General features: G+C 51.2%; 16 protein-coding genes across 16 annotated transcripts; 8 read left to right on the forward strand and 8 right to left on the reverse strand.

The window, feature by feature from the left end:
* Positions 1-49: 49 nt before the first annotated feature.
* On the reverse strand, positions 50-3,403 carry VAC7 (Vac7p; the record flags this gene model as incomplete). The annotated part of the gene is made up of 1 exon (XM_022609858.1): positions 50-3,403. The coding sequence occupies one exon, from the start codon at positions 3,401-3,403 to the stop codon at positions 50-52; it is 3,354 nt and encodes a 1,117-aa protein (XP_022466212.1).
* A 906-nt stretch (positions 3,404-4,309) lies between these two features.
* POR1 (porin POR1) lies at positions 4,310-5,176 on the forward strand (the record flags this gene model as incomplete). The annotated part of the gene is made up of 1 exon (XM_022609859.1): positions 4,310-5,176. The coding sequence occupies one exon, from the start codon at positions 4,310-4,312 to the stop codon at positions 5,174-5,176; it is 867 nt and encodes a 288-aa protein (XP_022466213.1).
* Positions 5,177-5,279: 103 nt separating this feature from the next.
* On the reverse strand, positions 5,280-5,816 carry OCA2 (Oca2p; the record flags this gene model as incomplete). Its single annotated transcript, XM_022609860.1, has 1 exon — positions 5,280-5,816. The coding sequence occupies one exon, from the start codon at positions 5,814-5,816 to the stop codon at positions 5,280-5,282; it is 537 nt and encodes a 178-aa protein (XP_022466214.1).
* A 697-nt stretch (positions 5,817-6,513) lies between these two features.
* On the forward strand, positions 6,514-7,659 carry KNAG0I01850 (uncharacterized protein; the record flags this gene model as incomplete). Its single annotated transcript, XM_022609861.1, has 1 exon — positions 6,514-7,659. The coding sequence occupies one exon, from the start codon at positions 6,514-6,516 to the stop codon at positions 7,657-7,659; it is 1,146 nt and encodes a 381-aa protein (XP_022466215.1).
* A 328-nt stretch (positions 7,660-7,987) lies between these two features.
* Positions 7,988-10,249, forward strand: ARP5 (actin-related protein ARP5; the record flags this gene model as incomplete). The annotated part of the gene is made up of 1 exon (XM_022609862.1): positions 7,988-10,249. The coding sequence occupies one exon, from the start codon at positions 7,988-7,990 to the stop codon at positions 10,247-10,249; it is 2,262 nt and encodes a 753-aa protein (XP_022466216.1).
* Positions 10,250-10,397: 148 nt separating this feature from the next.
* On the reverse strand, positions 10,398-12,287 carry NOP2 (rRNA (cytosine-C5-)-methyltransferase NOP2; the record flags this gene model as incomplete). The annotated part of the gene is made up of 1 exon (XM_022609864.1): positions 10,398-12,287. The coding sequence occupies one exon, from the start codon at positions 12,285-12,287 to the stop codon at positions 10,398-10,400; it is 1,890 nt and encodes a 629-aa protein (XP_022466217.1).
* Positions 12,288-12,544: 257 nt separating this feature from the next.
* On the forward strand, positions 12,545-13,900 carry GCD10 (tRNA 1-methyladenosine methyltransferase subunit GCD10; the record flags this gene model as incomplete). The annotated part of the gene is made up of 1 exon (XM_022609865.1): positions 12,545-13,900. The coding sequence occupies one exon, from the start codon at positions 12,545-12,547 to the stop codon at positions 13,898-13,900; it is 1,356 nt and encodes a 451-aa protein (XP_022466218.1).
* A 9-nt stretch (positions 13,901-13,909) lies between these two features.
* MTQ1 (S-adenosylmethionine-dependent methyltransferase) lies at positions 13,910-14,929 on the reverse strand (the record flags this gene model as incomplete). The annotated part of the gene is made up of 1 exon (XM_022609866.1): positions 13,910-14,929. One exon carries the CDS (start codon positions 14,927-14,929, stop codon positions 13,910-13,912), a length of 1,020 nt encoding a protein of 339 aa, XP_022466219.1.
* Positions 14,930-15,153: 224 nt separating this feature from the next.
* YDJ1 (type I HSP40 co-chaperone YDJ1) lies at positions 15,154-16,383 on the forward strand (the record flags this gene model as incomplete). Its single annotated transcript, XM_022609867.1, has 1 exon — positions 15,154-16,383. The coding sequence occupies one exon, from the start codon at positions 15,154-15,156 to the stop codon at positions 16,381-16,383; it is 1,230 nt and encodes a 409-aa protein (XP_022466220.1).
* A 287-nt stretch (positions 16,384-16,670) lies between these two features.
* AQR1 (Aqr1p) lies at positions 16,671-18,467 on the reverse strand (the record flags this gene model as incomplete). The annotated part of the gene is made up of 1 exon (XM_022609868.1): positions 16,671-18,467. One exon carries the CDS (start codon positions 18,465-18,467, stop codon positions 16,671-16,673), a length of 1,797 nt encoding a protein of 598 aa, XP_022466221.1.
* Positions 18,468-18,905: 438 nt separating this feature from the next.
* PHO23 (Pho23p) lies at positions 18,906-19,961 on the forward strand (the record flags this gene model as incomplete). The annotated part of the gene is made up of 1 exon (XM_022609869.1): positions 18,906-19,961. The coding sequence occupies one exon, from the start codon at positions 18,906-18,908 to the stop codon at positions 19,959-19,961; it is 1,056 nt and encodes a 351-aa protein (XP_022466222.1).
* Positions 19,962-20,260: 299 nt separating this feature from the next.
* Positions 20,261-21,220, forward strand: RAS2 (Ras family GTPase RAS2; the record flags this gene model as incomplete). The annotated part of the gene is made up of 1 exon (XM_022609870.1): positions 20,261-21,220. The coding sequence occupies one exon, from the start codon at positions 20,261-20,263 to the stop codon at positions 21,218-21,220; it is 960 nt and encodes a 319-aa protein (XP_022466223.1).
* A 65-nt stretch (positions 21,221-21,285) lies between these two features.
* Positions 21,286-21,711, reverse strand: OST2 (dolichyl-diphosphooligosaccharide-protein glycotransferase; the record flags this gene model as incomplete). The annotated part of the gene is made up of 1 exon (XM_022609871.1): positions 21,286-21,711. The coding sequence occupies one exon, from the start codon at positions 21,709-21,711 to the stop codon at positions 21,286-21,288; it is 426 nt and encodes a 141-aa protein (XP_022466224.1).
* A 200-nt stretch (positions 21,712-21,911) lies between these two features.
* OCA1 (putative tyrosine protein phosphatase OCA1) lies at positions 21,912-22,601 on the forward strand (the record flags this gene model as incomplete). Its single annotated transcript, XM_022609872.1, has 1 exon — positions 21,912-22,601. The coding sequence occupies one exon, from the start codon at positions 21,912-21,914 to the stop codon at positions 22,599-22,601; it is 690 nt and encodes a 229-aa protein (XP_022466225.1).
* A 72-nt stretch (positions 22,602-22,673) lies between these two features.
* MIC27 (Mic27p) lies at positions 22,674-23,396 on the reverse strand (the record flags this gene model as incomplete). The annotated part of the gene is made up of 1 exon (XM_022609873.1): positions 22,674-23,396. One exon carries the CDS (start codon positions 23,394-23,396, stop codon positions 22,674-22,676), a length of 723 nt encoding a protein of 240 aa, XP_022466226.1.
* A 132-nt stretch (positions 23,397-23,528) lies between these two features.
* AVT4 (Avt4p) lies at positions 23,529-25,739 on the reverse strand (the record flags this gene model as incomplete). Its single annotated transcript, XM_022609875.1, has 1 exon — positions 23,529-25,739. One exon carries the CDS (start codon positions 25,737-25,739, stop codon positions 23,529-23,531), a length of 2,211 nt encoding a protein of 736 aa, XP_022466227.1.
* Positions 25,740-25,754: the final 15 nt, after the last annotated feature.

The following is a 25,754-nucleotide window of genomic DNA, read 5'->3' on the forward strand; positions in this document are numbered from 1 at the left end:
CAAAAAAGAAAAGGGAAAGCGGGGTGATGTGTTGGGCCTCAGAAAGCGATCACAGCATGTCAATCGGGTCACCCGGGTAGTTGCCTCCCTCTAGATAGTCACCTACCCCATCGTCGTCGACCGAGACATTGGCCGACTTCTGTATTGAGAACGCCTTTTCACTGCCAAACAGGGGGACGTTGTACTTCATCGTGCCTCTCAACAGAAGCTGGTAGTCGTGCTTGATGAGTTTCCCCCACTTGTCATTTTCGTCCTCCTTCTTGGACAAGCCAGGGTCCAGGACTTTCAACGTCGACATAGACAGTGAGTACCTTCTGTTAAAGAACCCGCCCTCAAAACTCAGCGGGGAATCGAGTCTCTTGATAGTACCCAAATGTATCGTAGTGTCGTCTAGTAACATCTCTGTTCTAGCGAAAATATCTAGTTCCACAGAGTTTATCCATATGGTGAAAAACCCGGGGTTGAACGCAGATGCAGTGATGTCGAAGATCAGCTCATCAACACTCGAGATGACGTTATCTAGCAGGACAATGTCGAAATTTTGCAATTCCTTGTTTGTTGCCAGCGAAAACCCAAATAGGAACCCCACAGCCAGCAGGGAGATGACCACAACGGTGAAGTACAGACAGTTCTTCAATCTCGCCCAACCTGATCTTTTCGTTGCAAAATTGTGCGGAGAGTAACCTAACGGATCCTTCGAAATCCTTCGTCTCGAAAGGTGTCTCAGTGGTGTGTACTCATTGACTCCGGGGGGCACCATATAGTCGGAATACCCGTTCACTAAATGCTTCCTGAAATGTTCCCCGTTGTAACCGGAATGTCTATTCATCCCATGTGCCCCCTCCGTATATGTATGGAAGTTTGCGTTGTCTAGCATTGCGTCGTCATCGTCCACCTCCTCTTCATCCTCGTAATCGGAGATTTGCGGCCTTGACTCCAAATCAGGTCGATGACTGTAGTAAAACATCGAGTCCTCATCGTAGGTGTCATTGTCGTTACCATGAGCTCTGTAATGGCCATTGCTATCCGTGTTGTACTCTTCCTCCTCCTCTTTTATGATGTTGGGCTCATTGAAGTAATAACTTGTTTGGTAGCATGGATTTTGGTGAGGTCCATTCGGCGCTCTCTTCGTGTCGTGTTCGGAGATGAAGCTATGCATTTTGACACTCCCAGGGTTCCCAGTGTTCCCAGGGGTGTTTACACCGTGGTTATTATCCGGACCTCTATGCGATGCGTGATTGTTATTGTTTCCGGTCTTTATAGGCCCGGCGTTGTTATCCGTACCCATATCTGAAACCTCGTCTGACTGTTCAATGTAGTCTTCGAGATTCACGTTATCAGGAACACCGGAGTACCTTCTCGCTGGGGCCCCCGTAGTATCAAATATTTTGGAGATCGTAGTCCGCAAAACCCGCTTCCCGTCCCTTTTCTTATTTAATCGAAGGTTGGAGTTCGAAGTGGACTGATTCACTTGTGCGACTCTGTGTAATGAGCCCGGTATAGAGGGAGTCATGCTACTCAGTCCCGTGACGCTCATTCTTTTGTCCGGGGATCTGTTTTGCTGTTCGTAGACAAAGGACTTTACGGACTGGATGTCGTTTTGCCTCTCTGGTCGCTGTGTCGAGTGAACACTAGACATGTCTTCCATACTTGGGTTGTGTAGGCTTGTAAAAGTAAGAATATTATCAGGATTGTTGTTTGTGTTCAAATTGGACGTTGCGGAGGCTGCACCGGGGGCCAACTGCAAATGCGAGCTCCCAGTAAGGTGGTTAGTGGGCAAGTTCGTTGCGCTTAGCTGGCCCACGGTATGCGGAGACAGTATCCCACCCGTGCTAATATGCCGTGGTGTTTTCAGTCTGTTCATGCGCTGTTTCTTGTCCGTGTTCAATAAGGGTACACTCATTTTCGAAGCTATCCCATGCACTTTGGCACCATTGTGATCTATAAACTGTGGGTCGTTCCCCGTCACCAGGTCCTTCATGTTGAGTCCGCCTGCAGGAAGTGCCATCGAGCTAGCGCTTGGGTAAATCAGGTTTTTCGTCGAGTTGGCTGCGGATTCATATACAAACGTCTCCTCAGAGTCACTTATTTCGTTCTCTCCGACCGCGGAGGCGAGTCTCGCAGCAAAGAAATCTGTTCTGTTTGGTTTCTGAGAGGCATCCACTTCATCCGGCGATTGCACAGCCTCCGATTCTGCGTTGTTGCCATTAACCAGGGGCAATTTCTCTGCAACGATGGAGGTGTTAGTAGTGGGAGGTTGCTGCTCATCTTTCTTCCCGCCCGTTTCCTGATTTTTGTTCAGGGGTCTCCTCCCGCCCAGTTTATCGTTCCCGTCCCTACCCTTTGGTTCCATCCTCCTCCCGTTCGACACAACGGGTTCGTTCCTCGCAGGGGATGCTTTGTTTGCGTTAGCGTTTGGAGTCTTGTCGTTGAACAGCAGAAGGTCCCGCGACGTCATGGCGGCAATCGGCGGCCTTTCTATTATTTTGCTAGATGGTCTCTGCTCTGTTGAGTTTGAAGTGGACCGTGCAAGTTCCTCAGTGCTGCTGCTGCTGCTGTTGTTGTTATTGTTATTGCCTGTACCCTCTTTTGTCAGCTCCGCGGCACCAGCAGACGAATCAGCGATCCCTCTAGATCTATCCTGTTTTCTTGAGACGTCCAATTCCCCAGTCACTTTCCCCCCCGAGGAGAGCGATTCTGAACCTCTTGCCCCCATTGATGACGACGATGGCGGTGGGAGTATCCCTGTAGAATGTACCGATGCTGTGTTAGAGTGTGAAGAGCGTGCATCTGGCATTACCGTGATTTTTGTATCTGGTACACCGTTTGACATTGCAAGGTGCTTGTTCAGCAGACTTCCTTGCTCTAGATCCTTGGACTCTATGAGGAGTGAGCTCTTCTTGCTCTTCAAGAAGGAAGAAGTACTATTATTATTATTATTATTATTGTTGTTGTTGTTGTTGTTCACTGTGCTGTTCAAAACTGACGTCGGCAGCGGGTTATTATCTATCAGGTTACTGCTACTACCACCGTCTTTGTCATTGGCGATAGTATCTCGATCATGTAACACATGCTGCGCATTATCAGATATTTGTTCCTGGTCCGCACCACTGCCTGATACATCCTCTGGTCCCTGTACAGCCGTTGTATTCTTTCTTCTTGCGATGTCTGCCTGACTCTTCTTCCTCTTTGATAAATTCCTGAGCAACTCATCCTGCCCCCGCAATAAACTCCCACCATCATGCAAATCCATTTCACTACCACCACCAAGATCATTAGTATTACTGTTGGTGGGCGGGTTATGGGTTATAAGTAGTTGTGGCCCTGGCGTGTCGATCGTTTCTGTTTCCACCACAAAATTGTGGGTTGATTTATTGTCAGCAGCGACCCCAGCCTGACCCATCCTTGCCTAGGGGAGTGAGGAGAAAACTAAGATACTAGTAGAAAATAATGATGACGCTGATATGGGTGTGTGTGAAGTACCGTTCAGGAACCGCGACACTTCAACGTGTAACCAGCTTTGGCTTAAAAAGAAGCTAGAAAACCAAAAAAAAAAAATAATACTCAAAAACCAGAAGGTAATATCAGAAACAAGAAACAGTGACAAGTCTACTTGATTCTTCTTCTTCTTGCAAGACTGGTTACGATCTTCCCTTGATTGCAAGTACCTCAACTTTCTACTCTCCAGCCCACACCCGTCCACCGTCCCTTCAAAATGCACTACACGCACCGCTGCCACAGGCCATCTCAGAAAACACATCGTAGCTAATGTCACCGCCCACCGCCCTGCCGGAGCGCGCCGTGCACAGCGACGCGCTCCCAATCGGGACAGAACACTACCCGGCCGCCTCCAGAAACAGAAGCCCTAGTTTTAGCACCGCCCGGGGAAACGGACCAATCAAACACGAGCTCGACAGAAGGGGAAACCTCGCACAACGCCCCCCCCCCCCCGGCCACAGAAAGCGCCGTGCAAACGCCGAGCGCCGAGCGAAGACCGAACACGCGGAGAAGACCGGCCCCGCACGAGCGCCGTCTTCTCGGGCAACCAAAACAGTCTCTCGCACCTTCCCCGCTCGGTTCCCAACAACGTGGAGGTTTCCCCAAATCAAAAGAAAAAACAACAGCAACTGACAAAATTCACATAAAATAAAAAGGGTCTTTCAACAAGTTTTGACTATCCTTTTTTTTTTTTTTGTTCCCCTTAGGTTTACAAGTTTACAAGTTTACAAAGTTCTGCGTTGTCTCATCGAGATCCGAGTTCTAACAGTGCACCATACGAAGGAAAAAAAAGGGTGAAATAGTATTAGCCATGGCTCAACCATTCTTCTCAGACATCTTCAAGGACTCAAACGACCTTCTAAACAAAGATTTCTTCCACGCGACCCCCCTGCAATTCGACGTCAAGACAATCGCCAAAAATGGTGTCAATTTCAACGTCAAGGCTAAACAAAATATCTCAAATGGTCCACTCGCTGCTGTCGTGGAGTCCAAGTTTTTCGATAAGACTAATGGGCTAGTGTTGACACAGGGCTGGGCCAACAACAACAACGTGAACACCAAGTTGGAAGTGTTGGATATCACACCGGGTCTAAAGACCGAATTGAACACCACCTTTGACCCCAATGAGCTTCTATCAGGGAAGGGGAAAAATGTCAGTTTGAACGTCAGTTTTGCTCAGCCTTACTTCAACGCAAGAGGGCTCTTCAACCTGTTGAATGGTCCTCCAAACTTCGTCGGGGACATGACCGTGAGCCACAACGGGTTCGTGTGCGGGTCTGAGATCGGGTACGATATCTCCAAGGGTGCCATCTCCCGCTACGCCCTGTCCCTCGCCTACAAGAGCCTCGACTACTCGGTAGGTGTCGCAGTCAACAACAAACAAGTGACCTCGCTGCTGTTCAACCAGGTCATCAGCAAGAGCTTGCAAGTCGGGTCCAGAGCCACGCTGGACCCCAAGGTCAACAGCAATAAAGTCAACTTGGAATTCGTGACTAAGTACTTGCCTGACGATAACTCCCAAGTCAAGGCGAAGATCTCAGATCTGGGGACCCTCTCGTTGTCCTACAAGCAGTTGTTGAGACCGGGGGTCACTTTGGGTGTCGGGTCCTCCTTTGACGCTTTGAAGTTGAACGAACCTGTCCACAAGATCGGCTGGTCCCTATCCTTCAACATCTGATGGGCGTCTCCCCCCCCCTTCCCCCCGCGGGGTATGTATATGGTATATAAATCTTTCGACGTTGTATTCGCTAACGAAACACAACAAATGCTATACTCGTACTCTAATCACCTCTAATGGGTTTGTATATTTTAGCAAAACGAGGCAGTTTATCCTTCTCAACAGCAATGTCAGTTTCAAACATGGTGATAAACTCCAAATCCACCTCGTCCTTCATCCCGCCAGAAAACAACCCATACTCCTGATATATACCAGAGATGGACCACCCTTGCAACAGCTTCCTAATTATACCAACAATGACACCCACCCTGTGCTTCCCCTTATTCGAGTGTATCAAGATCGGGAAATTGTTCACGTTCAACACCAACTTCAACACCTCCTCTATTCGTTCCTGGATGTGCTCCTCCCGACACGACTCCATCTCTATCCGGTGGAACCGGATCCCTTGTTCCCGCAAAAATGTAACGTACTCCTCCGAAAGGTCCGTCTTATCCCCAACGTATATTATCGTCTGCAAATTCAACTGGTCCCTAATGAACGAATAGTTTATCGGCATAGGGTAGCCGGATCGGTATAGCGACACATCCGCGGCTATCACGGGTGAGAAATTCAGCGGCGGTATATAGTGTGTAAGTTGCATGCGTGGGGGGAGGAGGGGGGGGTTGATCTGTCTACGGGACCATCGAGAGTGTTTCAACAACAGTATATTGAATATTTTTTTTTCATCTCGGTAAGAACTACAAGGCAGTTTGCGTGATGCCTTTGGACGCAATGCAGGGTGGATTCCTTATCGTCGCCGACAGCGGGGACCCCTAAGTTTACGCATACATTCGAGGCCCATATACTAACAACTACTTAACTCAACCCATCTGAATGTCGAACCTGGTGCGACTTTCAGAGAATAGAGGGGGGCTATCCATCCCCTGCATCACCTTCCCTGATCCCAAACCTCACACACTTCCAATCAAATGAAACAAGGCGCAGACACAGCGAGTATCCAGGGTTCCCATCTTCCCTTCCGTGGTCCAGATAACATGCTCTAAACCGAGGCTGCTAACGTGTTAAAATACACATACTCATATCTTTTCCCAAAGTGGTAAAATTGTCAACGCAGCCTCGAGGCGTGACACAAATTCCTGCCATTTTATACAGCCCCGCCATCTTTTGGTCCACAAAGCGGGATGGAGGTAAGCGGATCCCGTCTTGGAGGTACTCAGTATATAACAGCCACGCGGTATACTGATTTGGCATTGGAATTGTTCATTTCACGGTTTGCCTCCAGCTAATTTGCCCCGATCGCAAACACCCAGATTAGTTTAAGGTGTTGGTACAAAAAAATGAAATCCATCGTAGAAGAGAGGCTCCTGCTACGAGACCTACCGAAGTTACAGATCAAGTCGACGCCGACAACGACTCCCGCGGTGGAGACACATAGCTCACATTCCACAGATCTGGCGAAGTCCCAGACTCAGAGTGCATTCACCACTACGCATAGTGCGAAGTTGCTTCCAGCTTTGAGTACGAGAGCAGCACTGACAACTTCAAGTAGTAGTAGTACTGCTGCTGCTTCTACCACTGCTGTAGTACGGGAGGCAATTGTACTTCCATCTGCAGAGGACAATCCTTACATTTATCACGCTGATGACAGGCCAGAGGGCACTGTCTTTATTGCCGTCGGGTCGATAGCAGCGTTTATTGGTATCGCCATTGCTATGTGGTGGGCAGTTACCAAATACCTATCGCACAAGTATACAAAGGAGAAAGAACTCTTTGATCAAAACAACTTGAATTACAGCTATATGGAGAAGCAACAACGTTGGGGTGGTTATAGAGTCGCCTCTGATGAATCGTTGTTTGGAATTGACAGCAGTAATAACGGTAGTATTGGGGGGTACAAAGAACAATTACTCACCCCAATAGTTAGCAATACTAGCAACGATGACAACAAGCCCAGGTCTGATATCGGTGCTGCCTCGCCTTGGCAGGGACATGGGGCTGGAGCGGTTGCCACTCAGCTCGATGACAATATTTTACACACCCCTTTCAACCCAATTCAAGACACTTTGCAAGTAGAATCTAACAGAAGATCAATGTTTATCTCTCCCACAATAGAGCTAATCCAGCATCAACGAGGGAGGACAGCAGACCCCACCGGACGCCACTCCGTATACAATCATAATTCCGAGGTCGCGTTGGGCTCAAATATTACAGACGATAAAACGGGAGATCTGAATGAACCTCGCAGGACAGCATCCCCACAACGAAGAGCACGGGCGAGAGAGAGCCCAAATAGAAAGAGTGGATCCAATTTGAGGCTGGTCCCATCCCCAGTCAAACCTTTATTGCCTAGGGAGCATGACCTAGGATTTCCAAATGGAACCACGAGGGAAGGCGATTTCAGAGACGGGACAACTTCCGGTAGCAGGAAAAATGGTCATAAAAAGACACCTTCGATGTATCTAGATGACTTACTGAAGGAGTGATAGTGTCCTCTCAAACCATTCTCCTCGTCATTTTTTGCAGGATCTTACCAGCTCACACTTAGCATTTCAAGTACTCAAAGTGAGTTACTTGATACAACCTCGCACAAGTCATATAAACATAGTACTACATACATGAATCTATGGCATTTTGCCAGCTTGAATAATAGTAAAGCAGCAGCGCGAATTTAAACTTTTCAAACAGCTTTTCAATCGCAAATATCAAAGAAATGAAAAATCTTGTTTAAGAGCGACTTGAACGTCAGACATAAACTTCTCTCTTCTGGCGAAGAGGACACGTTCGACCTAATAACGAACCATTGAACGAAAGATGTCCAGGGACCAGTCATTAACTCCTCTAAACGTCGATGTGATTGACGACCCGCCATTGAGGAGAGAAGCAGAAAGTTTTACTGATCCATCGACTTACGATCCCAATGCTCGAATTGCAATCGACTTCGGTTCGTACAATATTCGAGCCGGCTACACAAACCAGAATACACCTTCATACATATTCCCCACTCGGCTGACGAAGCACCGTGATCGGAAATTACAAAAGACTTTCACGTTTATTGGGAATGACACTTTACTAGACCAAACCATCAGGTCGCAGTCCAAATCTCCCTTCGACGGAACTCTACTGACAAACTGGGACTATGTAGAAGATATGCTAGAGTACACTTTCCATCATTTGGGTGTGAGCGGGAACAACGGTGTCTCCAACCCGTTAATTATAAACGAAAGGCTAGCCTGCCTGCAGTCCCAGAGGAACAGTTGGTACCAGCTCCTATTCGAAACCTTTGATTTACCAGAGGTGAGTTTTGGCATAGACAGCTTATTCTCCTTTTATGGTAATAGCACGAAAGAGGACGGCCTTGTGATTAACTGCGGAAACGAGGAGACCGATGTCATACCGATCGTCGGAGGCAGAGGCATATTGAGTGAGTGCAAGCGGATCAATTGGGGTGGTTCTCAGTCGACCAATTTTTTGAGTAGTCTATTGACTTTGAAGTACCCATACTTCCCAGCAAAATTATCCACTTTACAGTACACGCAGATGTACGAGGACTACTGCTACACATCACCAGACTACGCCAACGAGATCAGTCGGTACTTAAACTTAGATGAATTGGAGCAGAACAATATTGTGCTCGAGACACCATTCACAGAAGTGCTCCAACCGAAGAAAACGGAAGAGGAACTCCGAATCCAAGCGGAGAAGAGGAAAGAAACCGGGAAGAGGTTACAAGAGCAGGCAAGACAGAAACGAGTAGAGAGATTGGTTCAAAAAACAGAGGAATACGAGTACTTTTCCCGGGTTAGAGACCAGTTAGTCGACCAACCCAAAAAGACAATTCTGTCTGTGCTTCAAAACGCAGGTTTTGAAGACGAGCAAGATTTCAAGAAGTACTTGAGCAACCTGGAAAAATCCTTGAAAAAGGCACAAGCAACCCATGACGGTGATGCCGACGATACAGAGAATGCTGATGATTCCCCTGAAAATAAATTCGATCTTGTTGACGTTCCTGATGAAGAGCTAAATGACGAGCAACTCAAGGAGAAGAGAAAGCAGAAATTTTTGAAGGGGAGTTTTGATGCCCGGAGGAAGGCAAAGGTGGAGAAGGAGAGGTTGGCCAAAGAGCACGAGGAGGCAAAAATTCGCGACCAGCAATGGCGTGAAAGCGACTTGTCTGGCTGGATTAAAAGCAAACGAGCAAAACTGGCAGTCCTGGTGAAAAGAAGGAAGGATAAAATTAGAATGAAGAATGAAATGAAAGATCGTAAATCTCAGGTCGCGCAGAATAGGATGAAGAACCTCGCTAACTTGGCAGAGGACTCTCCTCGTTCAGGTTCGAAGAGGAGTAGAGGCCAAGCGACAATTGATAATGACCCCAATGATACCTTTGGTGCAAATGATGAGGATTGGTTAGTGTATCAAGACATAACCAAGAACCCCGAAGAGTTTGAAGAGGCTCTGGAAGAAGAATATAAGGACATTGTTGAACTAGAAGGAATGTTGTTGGAATACGATCCGACCTTCACGGAGGAAGACACGTTAGACGCCCAGTATGATTGGAGAAACTCTACCCTCCATCTATTTTTGAGGGGTCCTCGTCCCCACGACAGTGAGGATGTCCACCAACAGCATCAACTGCATTTGAATACAGAGCGTATCAGGGTTCCCGAGATCCTGTTTGAACCTTCTATTGCTGGGCAAGACCAGGCAGGTATTGCTGAACTTTGTGAGACCATTTTGCTCAAGAAATTTGGTTCAAAACCTGGCAACTTGAGCGCAGCAAGTTCGAGAATGGTCAACAATGTTTGGATCACTGGTGGCAATGCTAGGATACCCGGGATTAAAAATAGAATTGTCAAGGAGTTTACAGAGTTCCTACCAGCCGGAACACCTCTCTCCGTCCACATGAGTGAGGACCCCTCTCTGGATGCCTGGAAAGGTATGGCGAAACTGGCTAACAACGAAACAGACTACAAAAACACAGCAGTAACAAGGAAAGAATACGAGGAGTATGGTCCTGATTACATCAAGGAGCACAAATTGGGCAACACCGGATATTTTGAAGATGTCAATTAGCATGCCTCTTTGATGTAAGGTTCAAGACAGAATCACAGAGGACAATTTCAGATAGAGACAACAACCTTAGGGAAGAAACCGAGAAGATGATGCGTAGTAGAGTGTATTTTATATTTATATTGTACATAGTTGTATACATACCAATTGATCATTTCTCCTGTGGTTTAACTGCCTTAGGGTTTACACCCTTCTTCAAAAGACCAACCTTCTTCGATTTGCTGATATATTTATCGTCCTCCTCATCGTCGAACTTAGCGAAGTCGGAGTGAATAATCCCCTCATCTGCGGCTTCTCTCCTGGCCTCCATTTCCTTCTCCTTGGCGCTTGCCTGGTTGTCATCGTGTGGAGATGGACCGGTCTTTTGAAACTTCGCAACGAAGAAACCGTCAACGTTATACGTGTGAGGGTAGTATCTTCTAGTCATCTTAACGCTTGGGTGGAACTTCTTACCTCTAAAGCTGGTAAACCCTTCCTTACCAATGAGAAGACCGGTCTCTACCAACTTAACGTTTGGTCTCTTCCTCAAAGCGTAGTCAACGACGGCTTCGTCCTCTTCAACGGCGACAGAACAAGTGGAGTAAACGATTATACCACCCTTCTTCGAGTTTGCGTCCACGGAATCAATAGCGGACAACAGCAGTTGCTTTTGTAAGTGAGGGATCTGAATGAAGTCCTTTTCCGTACGGGAGACTTTGACAGACTGGTCCTTACCGATAACACCTGTACCTGAACATGGGGCATCCAACAAAATTCTATCGAACCCACCAATCACCTTTGGGAATTCACGAGCATCGTAATTGCACACGATGGTGTTTGTGCAACCCAAACGATGAATATTGGCAATTAGAGATTTCGTTCTGTTCTTGTTAGCATCATTCGCGAACACACAACCTGTGTTTTTCATCATGGCAGAAATGTACGTCGTTTTACCACCTGGGGCAGCTGCCATATCCAAGATACGTTCATTTTCCTGTGGGTCCAATGCAATGACTGGGAGGAAAGATGATGCGGCTTGCAGGATATAGTGACCTGCTAGGTATTCCGGGGTGGCACCAATGGGGACTTGGGAGTCGAAGATTTGTAGACCGACTTTGGTCCAGTTCCCAATCGGTTGTAAATTCACGCCCCTGTTGACTAGCGACTGTGCCAGATCTCTTCTTCTCGTCTTCAAAGTGTTCGTTCTGATGGTGATCGGTCTTGCAATTTCGTTCGCCTCGAAGAACTCCAACGCTTCAGCAGGCGAGAACAAGTTGAAAAGCTTTTCGGCAAGGAAGGGTGAGTACCCAAAGTACTCGCAAATATCCTTCAGTAGACGGTCAACGTACTCGGATCTTGACCTCCCCTTTGCACCCAGATTCTTGAAATCTTCTAGAACTTTGACGAGTTCAATGATCCTGGTTCTTGTAGCGGTCAAGTTTGGTGCCTCCCCTGCTAGTGCCTCCTCCTCTTCCTTGGATGGAAGGATATCAGCGCGGGGCTGCATTGCTTGAGCCTCTGCCAGTTCCAATTCGGCCTCCTCCGCCTCCAATGCCTCATCTTCGTCCAGTTTTTTGGAGTAGAACTCCATATTGGCTGCGTTCAAATTCTCCAATTCCCCCTCATCGTCACCTTCATCGTCAGAAAACATGGGTTTAGCGTGAGCTTCTTCATCCTCATCTTGATACTCCTGTTCCAAATCGAACTCGTCTTTCAAATCTTCATCGACCACGTCGCTCACCTCCTCCTCTTCTTCTTCGTCGTCAAACAGAGATTTCTTTGCCTTGGACAGTGCATCGTAGTCCACATCGGGCAACTCTTCCTCCTGCTCCTCCGGCTTGGACAGTTTCCTAGACTTGGCACCAGACTTCGCTCTCTTAGAGGACTCCCTGACCTCCTCCGCACCAGCTCTCTTCAGCGATCTCTCGGCATTCTCCTTCGCCCTAGCTTTACTCTTCAATTCCTTCTCCTCGACTCTCTTGGCCTTCCTGTCCTTCTTCGCCTGGAACTCGTCAAAGCTGGGTGGCGCTGATTGCTTGTTCTTGTGGCGTCTGCTACCCATGCTGTGCCAATGGTGTGTTGTGTCTATTGTGCTTCCACCCTCGAAGACTCTTGCGATGCGATGCGATGAGATGAGCTCAAAATTTTCCAACTTTGAACAAGATTAGATTATAGTTTAAAAAAAAAATTTTTCAGTCACATGCGACGAAACGGGCTCATCGCATCGCATCTCATCTCGAACTCGACCTTGAACTGATGTGGGAGGAGCAACGTATTGCCTCCGTCCCCTGGCTTTACACAGAGACGAATCAACAGCTGATGGACCCATTGAAGGAGATTGCGTTTGACCAGCACGTCATTGTGACGCTGCCCTCGGAGAAGGGCAAGATTGTTGAGTTGAAGGCGAACGGTTCTGTGTCATTGGGGAAGTTTGGTGCGTTTTATGTCAACGATGTAGTTGGGTACCCATTGGGGACCAAGTTTGAAATCTATTACGAGGATCAAGTTGCAGGGACGGAGGAGTATGCGCCCCTGACGAAGCGTGACACGAAGAAAGTGCCCATTGGGAAAGTCCGAGTGTTGGAGCGGGATACTAGTTTAGCGTCGTCTGCTCCGAATGTTTCGACGCGGGAGGGGACAGCGGATAACGTTGAGTTGGCGAATGTGAAGAGCAGCGAGAACAATCGGGACTTGATAAACCTCGGGAGCGAGATCCAGAAGATGTCGGCGTCTGAGATCGAGGAGTTGAAGAAGCAGTCGATGTCTAGTAACGAGATCATTTCTAGGATTATAGAGTCCCATGGGTCCTTTGACAAGAAGACTGTGCACTCTCAGGAGAAGTACTTGAAGCGGAAGAAGCAGAAATTCAACAAGGAGTTCACGATCGATTACTTGAGCAGTTCCGCGTTACTCGATTTCTTGATTGAAAAGGGTGATATCCAGAGGGTATTGGATTTATCTGAGGAGACGATGGGGATGCTTTTGAACCTGGCCAATGTGCGTGCCAACGGGACGTACCTGTGCATGGACGAGACCGGTGGACTTGTGGTGTATGCGATGATGGAGAGGATGTTTGGCGGCACGGACTGTGCAGACGCAGTGGGCACTATTGTAGTTCTTCATGAGAATGAGCATGCCAATTTGGACTTGCTAAAGTTTTCCAATTACTCTGAACAGTTTATTGGTGAACGTATTGTGACAGTCTCTCTGTTAGATTTTTTTGAGCCCGCGAGGGTAGAGGAGATCGAGTCCCGGTTCCAGCCACTTCCGAAGGAGGAAGTGTTTGCATTGAAAGCTGGTAAGAAGAACACATACTATCGGAAATTGAAATGGTACAAGACCCAGATGCGGCTGTTGAAGTACACGACGGATGTCGCTCATGATGGACTCGTTGTGGCGAGCACTCTGTACTTACCGGAGCTGATACCGTTGCTAAGTGATCGAGTACACGGTTCGCGACCCGTTGTTTGTTACAGCCAGTTCAAGGAGACCCTGCTGGAACTATCGCACGTGCTGTACGCTGACCTTCGGTTCCTTGCGCCCACTATCTACGAGACCCGGTGCCGGCCGTACCAGACGATACGAGGCAAGTTACACCCTTTGATGACGATGCGTGGTGGTGGTGGGTACCTCCTGTGTGCACACCGTGTGATCCCCACGGACCCGGAGAAGTAGTACGTACTTTTATAGGCGCGGAGTGTATATAAGATTACCGAACTCTTGGTAGATACTCTTGTAATCGAGAGTTGCATCATTTCTGTACCCATAGACGCACCTTATTTTCCCCGCTGAGTCGAATTTAACACCGACAGACCACATTTTGTTGAGTCTGCCGTCTGCTGCAATGCAGTCCCTTACGTATTTGGCCTGTTTGAATTCCCCCAACTCGTACACAAACGAATCTGTTCTGTCGAGCCACTTCTCCACGAGGTTCCTGTAGAAATGCAGTTCACCAACTAACGCAAGCCTCGGCTCGTACACCCTCACAGAGACACTCACGTCAGCGAGGAACCGCTCCGCGGGGATATACGGCGGGTTACAAGTCAGCAAGTGGATCCTCGGCGGGACAGCACTGCAGTCCGCCGGTCCCTGCAGAACGTCCCCGCTCACAACGCGGATCTCCCCGACCGAGCGCCCCGCCCGGGTCCTCCTCTCGTTCGCAGCCGCCAGCGCCACCGCGGCAGGGGCACAGTCCACTGCGAGCCACTCCACCGCTGCAGCCGCCCACGCCCACTCCGCCCGCAGCAGGATCGGCACGCACCCGGTCCCAGTGCAAAGATCCACCGCGCGCAGGGGGACCCCGCCTGGGACCCCGCCTGGGACCCCGCCTGGGACCCCGCCTGGGACCCCGCCTGGGACCCCGCCTGGGACCCCGCCTGGGACCCCGCCACGGCCCGGGCCCACCCTCCCAGCGAGCGCCGAGGCCCACTCCTCCGTCTCCCACCGCGGGATCAGCACCGACCGCCTGCAGCGGATCTCCACCGGGCCAAACGGCTGGCTGCCCAGGATGTACTGCAGCGGGACGTGTCTGTGCCGCGCGAGGCAGGCCCGGGCCAGCCGCCGGCGCCCGGGGGGCACCCCGTCCACGAGCCACTGGAACTCCCGCCTGGCCTCGTCAAAAGTCCTGCACTCCGCCAACAGCAGCGGCAGCAGCGGGTGCACCGCCGCGCACCGCCGCACCACGCGGCAGGGAATTCTCGGCATGGACCACCACTACTAAGCACTGTCGCCCTCGGTATCGCTTCCCACGAAAGCTGGAAAATTTTCTTCTTTGGAATTCTTTCATTTTCGATTCTTTCGAGAGGAAAAAACGTTGTCATCTTATATAAAACAGAAGCGCGATGCGGGAGTGAGGAGGAGTGAGATTGTCGTTTGCACTTCGGACACGTCACCAAACAGCCAAAGTGAACCAGCACAAACGCGCGAAAATGGTCAAGGATACAAAACTGTACGACGTGCTCGGCGTCTCCGTGACGGCGACGGACGTGGAGATCAAGAAGGCGTACAGGAAGATGGCGCTCAAGTTCCATCCGGACAAGAACCCGTCCGAGGAGGCCGCTGAGAAGTTCAAGGAGGCGTCGTCCGCGTACGAGGTGCTGTCTGACGCGGATAAGAGGGACACTTACGACCAGTTTGGGCTGGAGGGGCTCAGCGGCGCTGGCGGGATGGGCGGTGCCGGTGGTGGGTTCGGTTTCGGTGATGATATCTTCTCTCAGTTCTTTGGTGGTGCTGGTGCCCAGAGGCCCAGGGGCCCACAGAGGGGCAGAGACATCAAACACGAGATCAATGTCACTTTGGAAGAGCTGTACAGGGGGAAGACCTCGAAATTGGCTTTGAACAAGCAGATCCTGTGTAAGACCTGTGAGGGTCGTGGTGGGAAGAAGGGCGCCGTTAAGAAGTGTTCCAGTTGTAACGGGCAGGGGATCAAGTTCGTCACGAGACAGATGGGACCCATGATCCAGAGGTTCCAGACCGAGTGTGACGTGTGTCATGGGGCTGGGGACATCGTCGATCCAAAGGATAGGTGTAAATCTTGTAACGGGAAGAAAGTCGCCTCCGAGAGGAAGATCTTGGAGGTGCACGTCGACCCAGGTATGAAGAACGGCCAGAAAGTCGTGTTCAAGGGGGAGGCAGACCAGGCGCCAGATGTGATCCCGGGGGACGTCGTGTTCGTCATCAACGAAAAACCACATAAACACTTCCAAAGATCCGGCGACAACTTGGTCTACGAGGCAGAGGTCGACCTGCTCACAGCGATCGCTGGTGGTGAATTCGCCATCGAGCACGTCTCTGGGGACTGGCTCAAAGTCGCTATCGTCCCAGGCGAAGTCATCGCTCCGGGGGCCCGCAAAGTCATCGATGGCAAGGGGATGCCCGTCGCGAAATACGGCGGCTACGGTAACTTGATCATCAAATTCACAGTGAAGTTCCCAGAACCTCACTTCACTACAGAGGAAAACCTCAAGAAACTGGAAGAAATCTTGCCACAGAGAACTCCGTTGCCACAGATGCCAAAGAATGCACACGTAGAAGACTGTGTCCTTGCAGAGTTCGACCCAAGCAAGTACGACGGCCGCAACGGGAGAGGCCAGAGTTACGCCTCAGACGAGGAGGACGAGGGTCAAGGCGGGGAAGGTGTCCAGTGTGCATCCCAGTAAGCTAAACACGCCTAGCCAAATACACTATAACTCAATTGCTGCACCATCGATATCACCAGTGGCAAATGCAATGAACAAAAGATACACATATTTATACATAGAGTCTACTCGAGAGAGAGGCGCAAGGGATTTATCCCACCACTGCACAAAACTGTATATTATACACCCTGAAACGGAGGTCATTCCAGTTGAAAGCTATACTCTCTTATTATTATTATGCTGCGTTAGTGAACGTAATTAAAAATTAAATATTGTGGTCTATCATAGTAATGGCCCTCTCGTCCCCATCACTTCATGGTTGATTTCATGTCTTGAACTGGGTAGTGTATCTCCTCCTTCTCCTGTCTGACCTGTCTGGCATCCTCGTCTTTCGCCTCACGGCTCATCTTCCATTTCAAACCGTACATCATGGGGATGAATGTAAGGAAATTAGCACAAAGGAGTAACCCCGAAAGGAAGGAGAAAGTGCCACCCACAGTCATCGATGTCTTCATCTTCGCAAGACACCCCATGAAGATCGACGACAGTGAACACCTCACGAAGTTGAAACATGAACTTGCAGTGGACGATTTCTTAGGGTACAAATCAACAAGCAATGTGGTCATCGTGGACAGCGTGCTCATCGCACAGTACGAGCTTACACACGACGTGATCAACGCAGCGGGGATCTTCCACCCCTTATCCACAGACCACCCAAACAGCAAGAACGAAACCACGGCGATGAAGTTTTGGGGGAGTACACACATGAGCCGCACTCTAAAGATGTTGAACACTTGGTTCTCAGGGATCTTCCCCTCCGCTTTATCCTGTTGGAACTTGCGTACCACTCTCCGGTAGTACAGGTCGATGATCCTACCCGTGAAGAAGGACCCACATAGACCACCGATCCCGGCTGGGAGGTAGCAGACACCGACAATCGTTAGGTGGTAGTTGTAAGGCGCGATGGACAGTTGCGACGCGATACACGAAAGCATAAGCGTCCACATGGCGAACTGCATCCCCGCGGGGAACAACGAGAGGAAGATCTCTGGTCTTGCGGTGATCTTGAACGCGGAAACAAGGTCCAGTTCCGGGATCGTCGGGTCCAATGTCTCGTAATCCGGGTTGTCGTATTTGAACCTGCGTCTCACGCCAGGAAGAAGGAACAGTGGGTTCTTGTTGATCAGTTTTTTAGGTTCGATGGACAGATTCCCAACGATGGTTCTCTTTGTCTCCGGTAGTAGGAAAAACGCAATGAGCATTGAGGTACCGCAGCCTATAACTAGAAACCAGAAGATAGCTCTCCAGTCCCAACGAGCAGCGATGACTGCCCCCAGTAAGGGTCCAATCCCCTGTCCAATGAGCACGAATCCGGAAGTGGCCCCGACGAAAGTACCTCTTTCCCTCTTGAGGGTGTAGTCGCTGACTACACCTGAACTGATGGCGATTGTCGGGGAGATCCCTATACTCTGGACGATTCTGAGGAAGACAATGACACCGTAGGAAGGCGCTCTTGCGAGCCCGATGGACGCGACGACGTAGACAAGCATGCCACCCAAGATGATGGGTCTCCGGCCGTACCTGTCCGCTAACCCACCGGAAAAAGTCGGCGCGATCCCCTGGAAGAGCAAGTACACGACAACGGTGACGTTAACTTGACTCTCGTTCAAATGGAACTCCTTCTCGAGCTGTCTCAGCGCAGGGTAGTAAATGGGTGAACCGAGCGAGGACCAGAACCCGCACATCGTGAGCACTGCAACCATCCCCCACTTCTGCGAGTACGATAGAAGCGTGTATGGTGCCGTGGACACCTCCTCTGGCTGTCCCTCGTCCTCAGACTCGTGGCCATCCTGTTTGATCCCACTGGGGGACCCTGACTCGTCCCCACTATCGCTGCCGATCTCTTTCGTACGCGTCCTCGACACGGCTTGTTGCAGCGATCCCAGCGAGGATGGCACCCCAGCAGGGTACTCATCCGCGTACTCGTCGCTCTTGTGGTAGTAATGCCTCGGTGCGAGGTCGAACGACGCTGGCGAGTCAGAGTGGACCTCTGACACGGAATCCGAGTCCCTCTGAGCCTGCGAATTGCCCTCCATCACAAGCATTGGGGATCTGTGCTATGCTTGATTCGCTACCTTTCCAATATCTACCAGTAAATCGATCATATATGTACAAGCGGGAGTCTAGAAGGCACACCGCATCGCACTGGAACTTTCCTCGAGGCACGCAAAAAAGAAACGGAGACGCGCGGGAAAGTTGTTCCGAGATCCCGAGGATCTCCGTTTCCGGCAAGTTTTTCCGGTATTTTCCGGTATTTTCCGGTTCTGTTTCTGCGGCGGTTTCTGTGGTCGAGAATGGAATAGCCGGAACATTTCGGGTGCCTTGACCGTGTCCTTCACAGTGGTCACCGCAGTGTCGGGACTGAGTCAGGCAGGGGCCCGTCGGGCAGACGCGTATCGCAACTGAGCAGCAACTCTGAGTGTTCACCTCGAGGTAGCAACGTTGAGCGACCATGGTTACTACGGGTTTGCGTGGGGCGTTGGATGGGGGTTGCCCGGACACAGGGCGTTCACGGCACGGGATTCGAAGCCGGTGCAGTGCAAGACCTTAGAGGGTATGAAAGATATACAAGAGCACGCTCACTGTTACCACTACTGACGACCCCCCATACGATGACCACACCGGCGAACCTGTACCCTGGACTGAACGATCTGGCGGATGTGCTGGAGGAGTACCCTGTCGAGGTGTCGAAGTACCTTACGTTGCTGCACGAGATCGATGCGAAGTGCGTTCACTCCATGCCCGCTTTGATCGACCAGATTGACAAGTTCTTGGACGGAGACGGGCAGAGCCCCGCGGGGGGAGACCCTGGAAGCCACCACGCTGGCCCCCTGGGGATCAACGCGCTGTTTGAGGAACTGATGCCCTCGCTGGAGGAGAAGATGCACGTGTCGTCGATCATGGTGGAGGCGCTCGGGAAGTTGAGCCGTCGGCTTGAGCTCGCCTATGAAGTGGCGTTGCAGAACGAGGAGGTCCCCGCGCAACTGCGCTTGGGGGCAGGGAACCACCCGGCGATGCACTTGCATCACGAACTCATGAGCAAAGTGGAGCTCAACAGGCCGGGCAAATCCACACAGGCCCTCCGCAGCGAGTCCCGGAGAGAGGCCATGGCTGCGAACAAGAAGGCTACACCGGCAGGCGCAGCGGCTGCACCTGGGGATTACGCGGAGGTGGATTCGATGGCGAGGCACGACCCGCCGGTCGATGACACGGGTGCACCCAAACGCAAGAGAAAGAGAGTTGGTCTGACGACAGTGGCACCCGCAGAGGCGACGGCAGTGACCCCTGCAGTGGCCACGGCTGTGGTCACAACTGCTGCTACCCATGTCCCTACAAAAGTGTACCGCAACAGCGCTGGCGAGCGCACGAACGAGTACGGCGAGCCCGTGTACTGCTACTGCAACCAGGTCGCGTACGGCGAGATGGTCGGCTGCGACGGCGAGCACTGCGAGCTCGAGTGGTTCCACCTGCCGTGCATCGGCCTCGAGACGCTGCCCCGGGGCAAGTGGTATTGTGAAGAATGCAGTGCAAAACGCTAAACCGCGGAGGGGGGAGATAGAACCCAGTAACTACAACCCAATTGACCTACCTGGACGTCTCCAACCTGCCGGTCCAGGCCCCACCCAACCAGTACTGCCCTACTAGTCTGCCGTCCGGCGCCATCGCAAAGTGAAAAAAAATTTTCCCGCTGCGAAATTCTCGAAGGGGGAACCTCCTCGAGAGCGACTCTTCGTATTTAAAGCGGATTCGTTTGTCAGCAGCAGCAGCTGTTGGAGGTCCTGCAAGTGTCCCCCGGATTGTCCGGAGTTTCTGGTTGTGTCGTTTGAGATCTGTGACGATGGTTAACAAAGCAGGCGGGAAGAACAGCGTGAGGGAGTACAATCTTGTGGTTGTTGGTGGTGGGGGTGTTGGGAAGTCCGCGCTGACGATCAAGCTGACGCAGTCGCGGTTTGTCGACGAGTACGACCCGACCATCGAGGACTCGTATCGGAAGCAGGTGGTTCTCGACAACGAGGTCACGATCATAGATATTCTAGACACTGCCGGCCAGGAAGAATACTCTGCGATGCGCGAGCAGTACATGCGCACTGGCGAGGGGTTCCTGCTCGTGTACTCCTCTACGTCGAAGAACTCGTTCGACGAGCTCATCACATACTACCACCAGATCCTGAGGGTCAAGGACACGGACTACGTCCCGATCGTCGTCGTCGGGAACAAGATCGATCTTTCTGGGGAGAGACAAGTGCCCTTCGACAGCGGGCTCAAGTTGGCAAACGAAATGAGCGCACCGTTCCTAGAGACCTCTGCAAAGGAGGGGGTCAACGTCGAGGAGGCCTTTTACACGCTCGTCAGACTTGTACGTGACAATGGTGGAGACTACAACCGGGAAAACACGGCAGCGCAACTGGGGGAGAACGATACAGAGCAACAACAACAACAACACCCAGATCACACGAAGACGCATGGAGGCACCAAATTGAACTCGACGATCACCCGCTCGATCAGTCAGGACGAGACCACACAGATGCAAACGCAGGGGCAACGAAACGATCCTGTGGCAGGTGTCTCCGTGACACCGGCGTTCCCCTCCCATGAGAACCAGCAGCACAAGAAGACGGTACCACTGGCAGACAACAACAGCACACATACACCACAACAGGGCGCACAGCCGTCGCAACAGAACAGGACGAAGGAGCAAAGAAGGGCACAGTCCGCTGCACAGACGGGAAATTCTGCACAGGCGACAGCACAACACAGTGAGGATTCCAAGGAAAGCGGCTGCTGCGTCATCTCCTAGTCAAAGCAAGAGTGTCAGTGTGTGGTAACGTATGTGTAAGTATATAATATTATCTACTCCCCAGGTCAATTGATGAAGTGCAAACACACGAAGTGCAACACGAGCGACGCAATCGAGAACTCCCCCAGGGCTCTGCCCCTAGACACCCCCTCCAGTGGTGCCACAAGTTGCAGCCTGAGACACATGAGCAGCACGAACTGGCCCACGCACACGATAAACCCAGCGAGAAACGCGTTGAAGGGGAAGTTGTCCCTAATGAGAGCGACAAACAGCAATTGCACTGCCCCAAGCACAACGAGCGCTAGGGCAAACAGATCCAGCGCACGCAGCCGGCGGTCTGCACGCCACTGCTTCCCGTAGTCGGCCAGCGACAGGCGGAACGCCTCTTTGAAATCCCTGCTGATCGTGCCCGCGAGCGCTGCACCGCCCTCGACACTGCTAGAGCTGCCAGAAGCGACGGCACCCTTCTTCACCGTGATACTCTTCGCCATTGGACCTGTTGATGCTGCTACGGTGACCATCAAACGGGAACTGTTCAACCGTGTAACTGTGCAACTTCGCTGAAACAACCTTCTCAAAAATTTTCAGTTAAAGACGACGCCACGAGAGGTGGTTCTCATACACAAGAGGAGGACAAAGAAGGCGGTTGTTGGTTCCACTTGGTCTTTCGTGGGTTGTCCCGCGTGCGGTAATGAACAGTGTTATCGGTACTCTGGAGAAATCCCGACTGGAGGACGACGACGTCGATGATGTAGAGGACGAAGAGGAGGAGGACGACAACAATGCGTACATCAACGAGGAGACGGAGATCGGCGCAGAGCAGGTGCTCATCTCGCACGCACCAGCGGAACGAATCGTCCCGCCGCTGAACTTCTGCCCTGTCGAGCGGTTCCTGTACCGGTCAGGACAGCCCTCTCCCGTGAACTTCCCCTTCCTGCTGAACTTGAACCTCAAGACGATCATCTGGCTCGCGAACGAGGAACCACAGGACAACTTCATCGAGTTCTGCGATGCGAACCAGATTGGTCTGCAGTTCGCAGCGATCAACCCGGACGGCGGGGAGGACGACAACCCATGGGACGGACTCACGGAACACTCCATCATCAACGCACTCAAGACCATTGTCTGCGACGAGCACTACCCGCTGCTCGTCTGCTGTGGGATGGGCAGACACAGGACGGGCACCGTCGTTGGATGCCTCCGCAGGATCATGGGGTGGAACTTGGCGAGTGTCTCCGAGGAGTACAGACGGTTCACGGGCAGCAGGGGGGGCCGATCCTCGTCGAGCTGCTCATCGAGGCCTTCGACACGAACCTGGTTGCAATTGACAGGGACAGAGCACCCAAGTGGCTGCTCACGGCGATGTGACAAGTACCAATAGAGAGACGGATATGAATATATGTATGTAGTGTAATGTATTGCAAGGTGGGCGAGTTCCATCAACCTGGCATCCTTACAGCATCCCCGCACGCTCGAGAAGTAACCGTCTGTAGCGGCCACAGAGTTCTGGGAGTGTCTCCTGCAGCAGGCTGCGCAACTGGCCGCTCCTTTGAAGAACTCCCTCAACGTATACTCTCCGGTACAAAGAGTCCCACTGTGCAGTGAACTCCTGGGGGAGGACATCCCGCTGCAGCACAGCAACAAAGTTGCGCCACGTCGTCGGCACCCACTGGGAGAGCACCACGCTGGCAAGCACCAAGGGAGTGACCACTTTCGAGGGGAAACTCGTCGTCAGTCCTCCCAAAAGGTGCTGTACCGCAGGGCCATTGCTGCGGGCACCACGCCAGTTCCGACCGTTGCTCACGATCGTCCCCACGAGGAATGCACCAGCAGCAAGCACCGCACCGGGGACGAGCAACTCGCTGTTCTCCCTATGGTCGGTGAAGATGTTCTCCCGCAAGTACACTGCGCTCTGCTGAAGTTCCCGACGCCGAGCGGCCTTGAACGCATCAACACTCGCCACAGCAGACATGTACAGGGAACACAGCGACACCCTCCGAGCACGGACCCAATCGCTGACAGGTGTGTAGTCCATGATGAGGTTACCGTTCTCCAGCACTGTGACAGATAAACGCGGCGTGTTCATCAGCAACCGCCAAACGAGCGGTCTTCCATCACCAACACGCAACTCGGGTTCCTTGTAAACGTCGTGCAGTGTAGATACCATCGTCGTCATGGGAAGATTCTGTGTACTGAACAGTTGAGTTGATCCTGCCCTTCTTCGAGAGCTTTTGAATAATATCAGTTATAAAGTACGTACGGGCCAATGAAGATACGTAGCGAGCCACTATGCTGGGTGTGTGCGTCATCAGGAGGCAACGATGCTCTGGTACGAGGTGTAGACGGTAGCGAGGGTGCCGAAAACGATGAGTAGTTTGTCGAACGTGGCCAGCAGCATCATAGACCCCTGGGGCTTCGTTGACCCCCGCGTGCAGCACTTTAGGTGCAACATCGGCGGGATCACGTACACCAGGGGCAGACAGCACAGCGAGCCGATCACAGCGACGACTTTGTCCAGGTAATCGATCCCGCAGTACGCAAACAGGACCACGAGGAACACGATCGCAGACCGCACGAGATTCTTCAGCCATTTCACACGCCAACTCAGCTTGCCCGAGTTCGGACGGTACCTTACGCGCGTCGTCTGCGCCTGCGAGTCCCGCTCGTAGATCTTGATGAACTGCGGGAACACTTTGTTTTCTATGATCTTGATCGCTGGGTACAGCTGCAGTGGTGTCGAGAGCATGATTGCCATCGAATAGAACAATTGGATGAGCAGAACGAAGACGTTCCCCTGGGGAAGATTCAAAAGGATAACGGTCTGCACGGAGGAACCGTACGCTAGGTACCCGATTGTTGCTACGGAGATAAACAGACAGGTCGCCGTGAGGATCACAAGTTTTAACACTAGCGGGAACTTCTCAGGGTGCCTCATCGTATCTTGCACGGGGATGATCAGGCCGATCCCCTCGAACGCAAAAATGGCTGTCCCAATGAAGAGAGACCACCGCTCGTGGTTCACCCCAAAGATGATCCCCTCTGCAACTTTCATCCCTGAATCAATGAACAGCTGCTTTGCCGTGAAGAATAAGACGATGACAAGCCCTGCCATGATAAAGAAATTTGCGACCAACGACGGGAGCGACAGTTTCGATATGTTCCTAACAAACGAAAGCGGGACGTACACAACCAACTGGAAAAGCATAATCATGGGCAAGTTTATGTCCGAGACGTGGAACACGTTCTCGACAAACGCGGACAGATTCTTCGCTGTGAAGATCATGTACGCTCCAGAAAACCCTACCTGTGTCGATACAATGGCGAACAATATTACGAATTTCAACCAAGGTCCGTACAACTTCAACCCAATGTCACCAAAGGACTTCACTTTAGTGGCAATTTTCGACTCGATCAAAATGTAGTAGCACCAGTACGAATACACGCCAAAGAATACGAGCATCGCTATCGAGAACAGTAACCCACCGTTGGCAAAACCGCTTGGAAGGAACAGAACACCGGTCCCAATGAACGACTTCAGCAACAAAAGAAACACTTTCCCCGTTGACGCTGTGCCCCTGACCTCAGAAACAAGTGCTTTCACACTTGCAACAGGTAGCAATGGGTTATCCTCATTGATCGACGCCCTCAAGGGACCATCCTGGTCATCAGAGTAAAAATCGTCGTCGAAGGACTCACCGGCAAAATTACCGTAGATATACAAGAACTCCAAGAAGTTCCGCGTCAGGAAAGGTACATTGTCCATTGCATCGGAGTGCGTATTCGATTCAAGAGACACGGGCGTCAACTCCCTCGATGGATGCGACCTCTGTTTCGTCAATCCGCTGCCATAGCTCCGCTGACTCTGGTCGTTCCTCAATTTATTGACAATATATTCCCTTCTAAAACCACCGGGGACATTGATCCCACTGGCGGCAGACTGTCGTCTCTTTCTCTCCGCAGTGAACTCAACGTCTTCCATCGTTTGTGGGACTTTTGTGTCACCACTTTTAGTCGAGTTCGCAGTAAGTCTATAAATATCCCGTGTAATATCACCACCAGCTTTGCTCAAGTGAGGATCTGCGCTTGAGCTGGGCGTCAAACTATTAACATCTGGAACTGGGCGTTGCAAATCGTTACCCCTATCAGACGTTTCTAGCGCAATGCTCGAACTCGGGTTAAGGTAATTCTCCCTGACGCTGTTGATGATCTCATTCTCATCGTTCTCATCTTGTGTCCTAAAATTAGGGGACCTCATATTTACCATAGTAGACGCTTGAAAGCTTCTACCACTTACACTGTCCAGTATATTCTGATCACCGGATGTAACCGATGCTCTCAAAATAGAACCACGCCTGCTGGCTAGGGATTGTCGTATGATAGCACTCGGCCTCCTCCTCGAGCCGTTCGGAATATTGATGTTAGAACTTCTAACTGATGATGATACCAAGTTCGAATTTCCAGTCAAGGAGGACTTATCAGCCCTTGGATCTTGGTACGATAACGGCGTAGCCTCCACCATCGTCTCAATTGTAAG

This window comes from Huiozyma naganishii, chromosome 9, assembly GCF_000348985.1.
Source record: "Huiozyma naganishii CBS 8797 chromosome 9, complete genome".
NCBI classification, from domain to species: domain Eukaryota; kingdom Fungi; phylum Ascomycota; class Saccharomycetes; order Saccharomycetales; family Saccharomycetaceae; genus Huiozyma; species Huiozyma naganishii.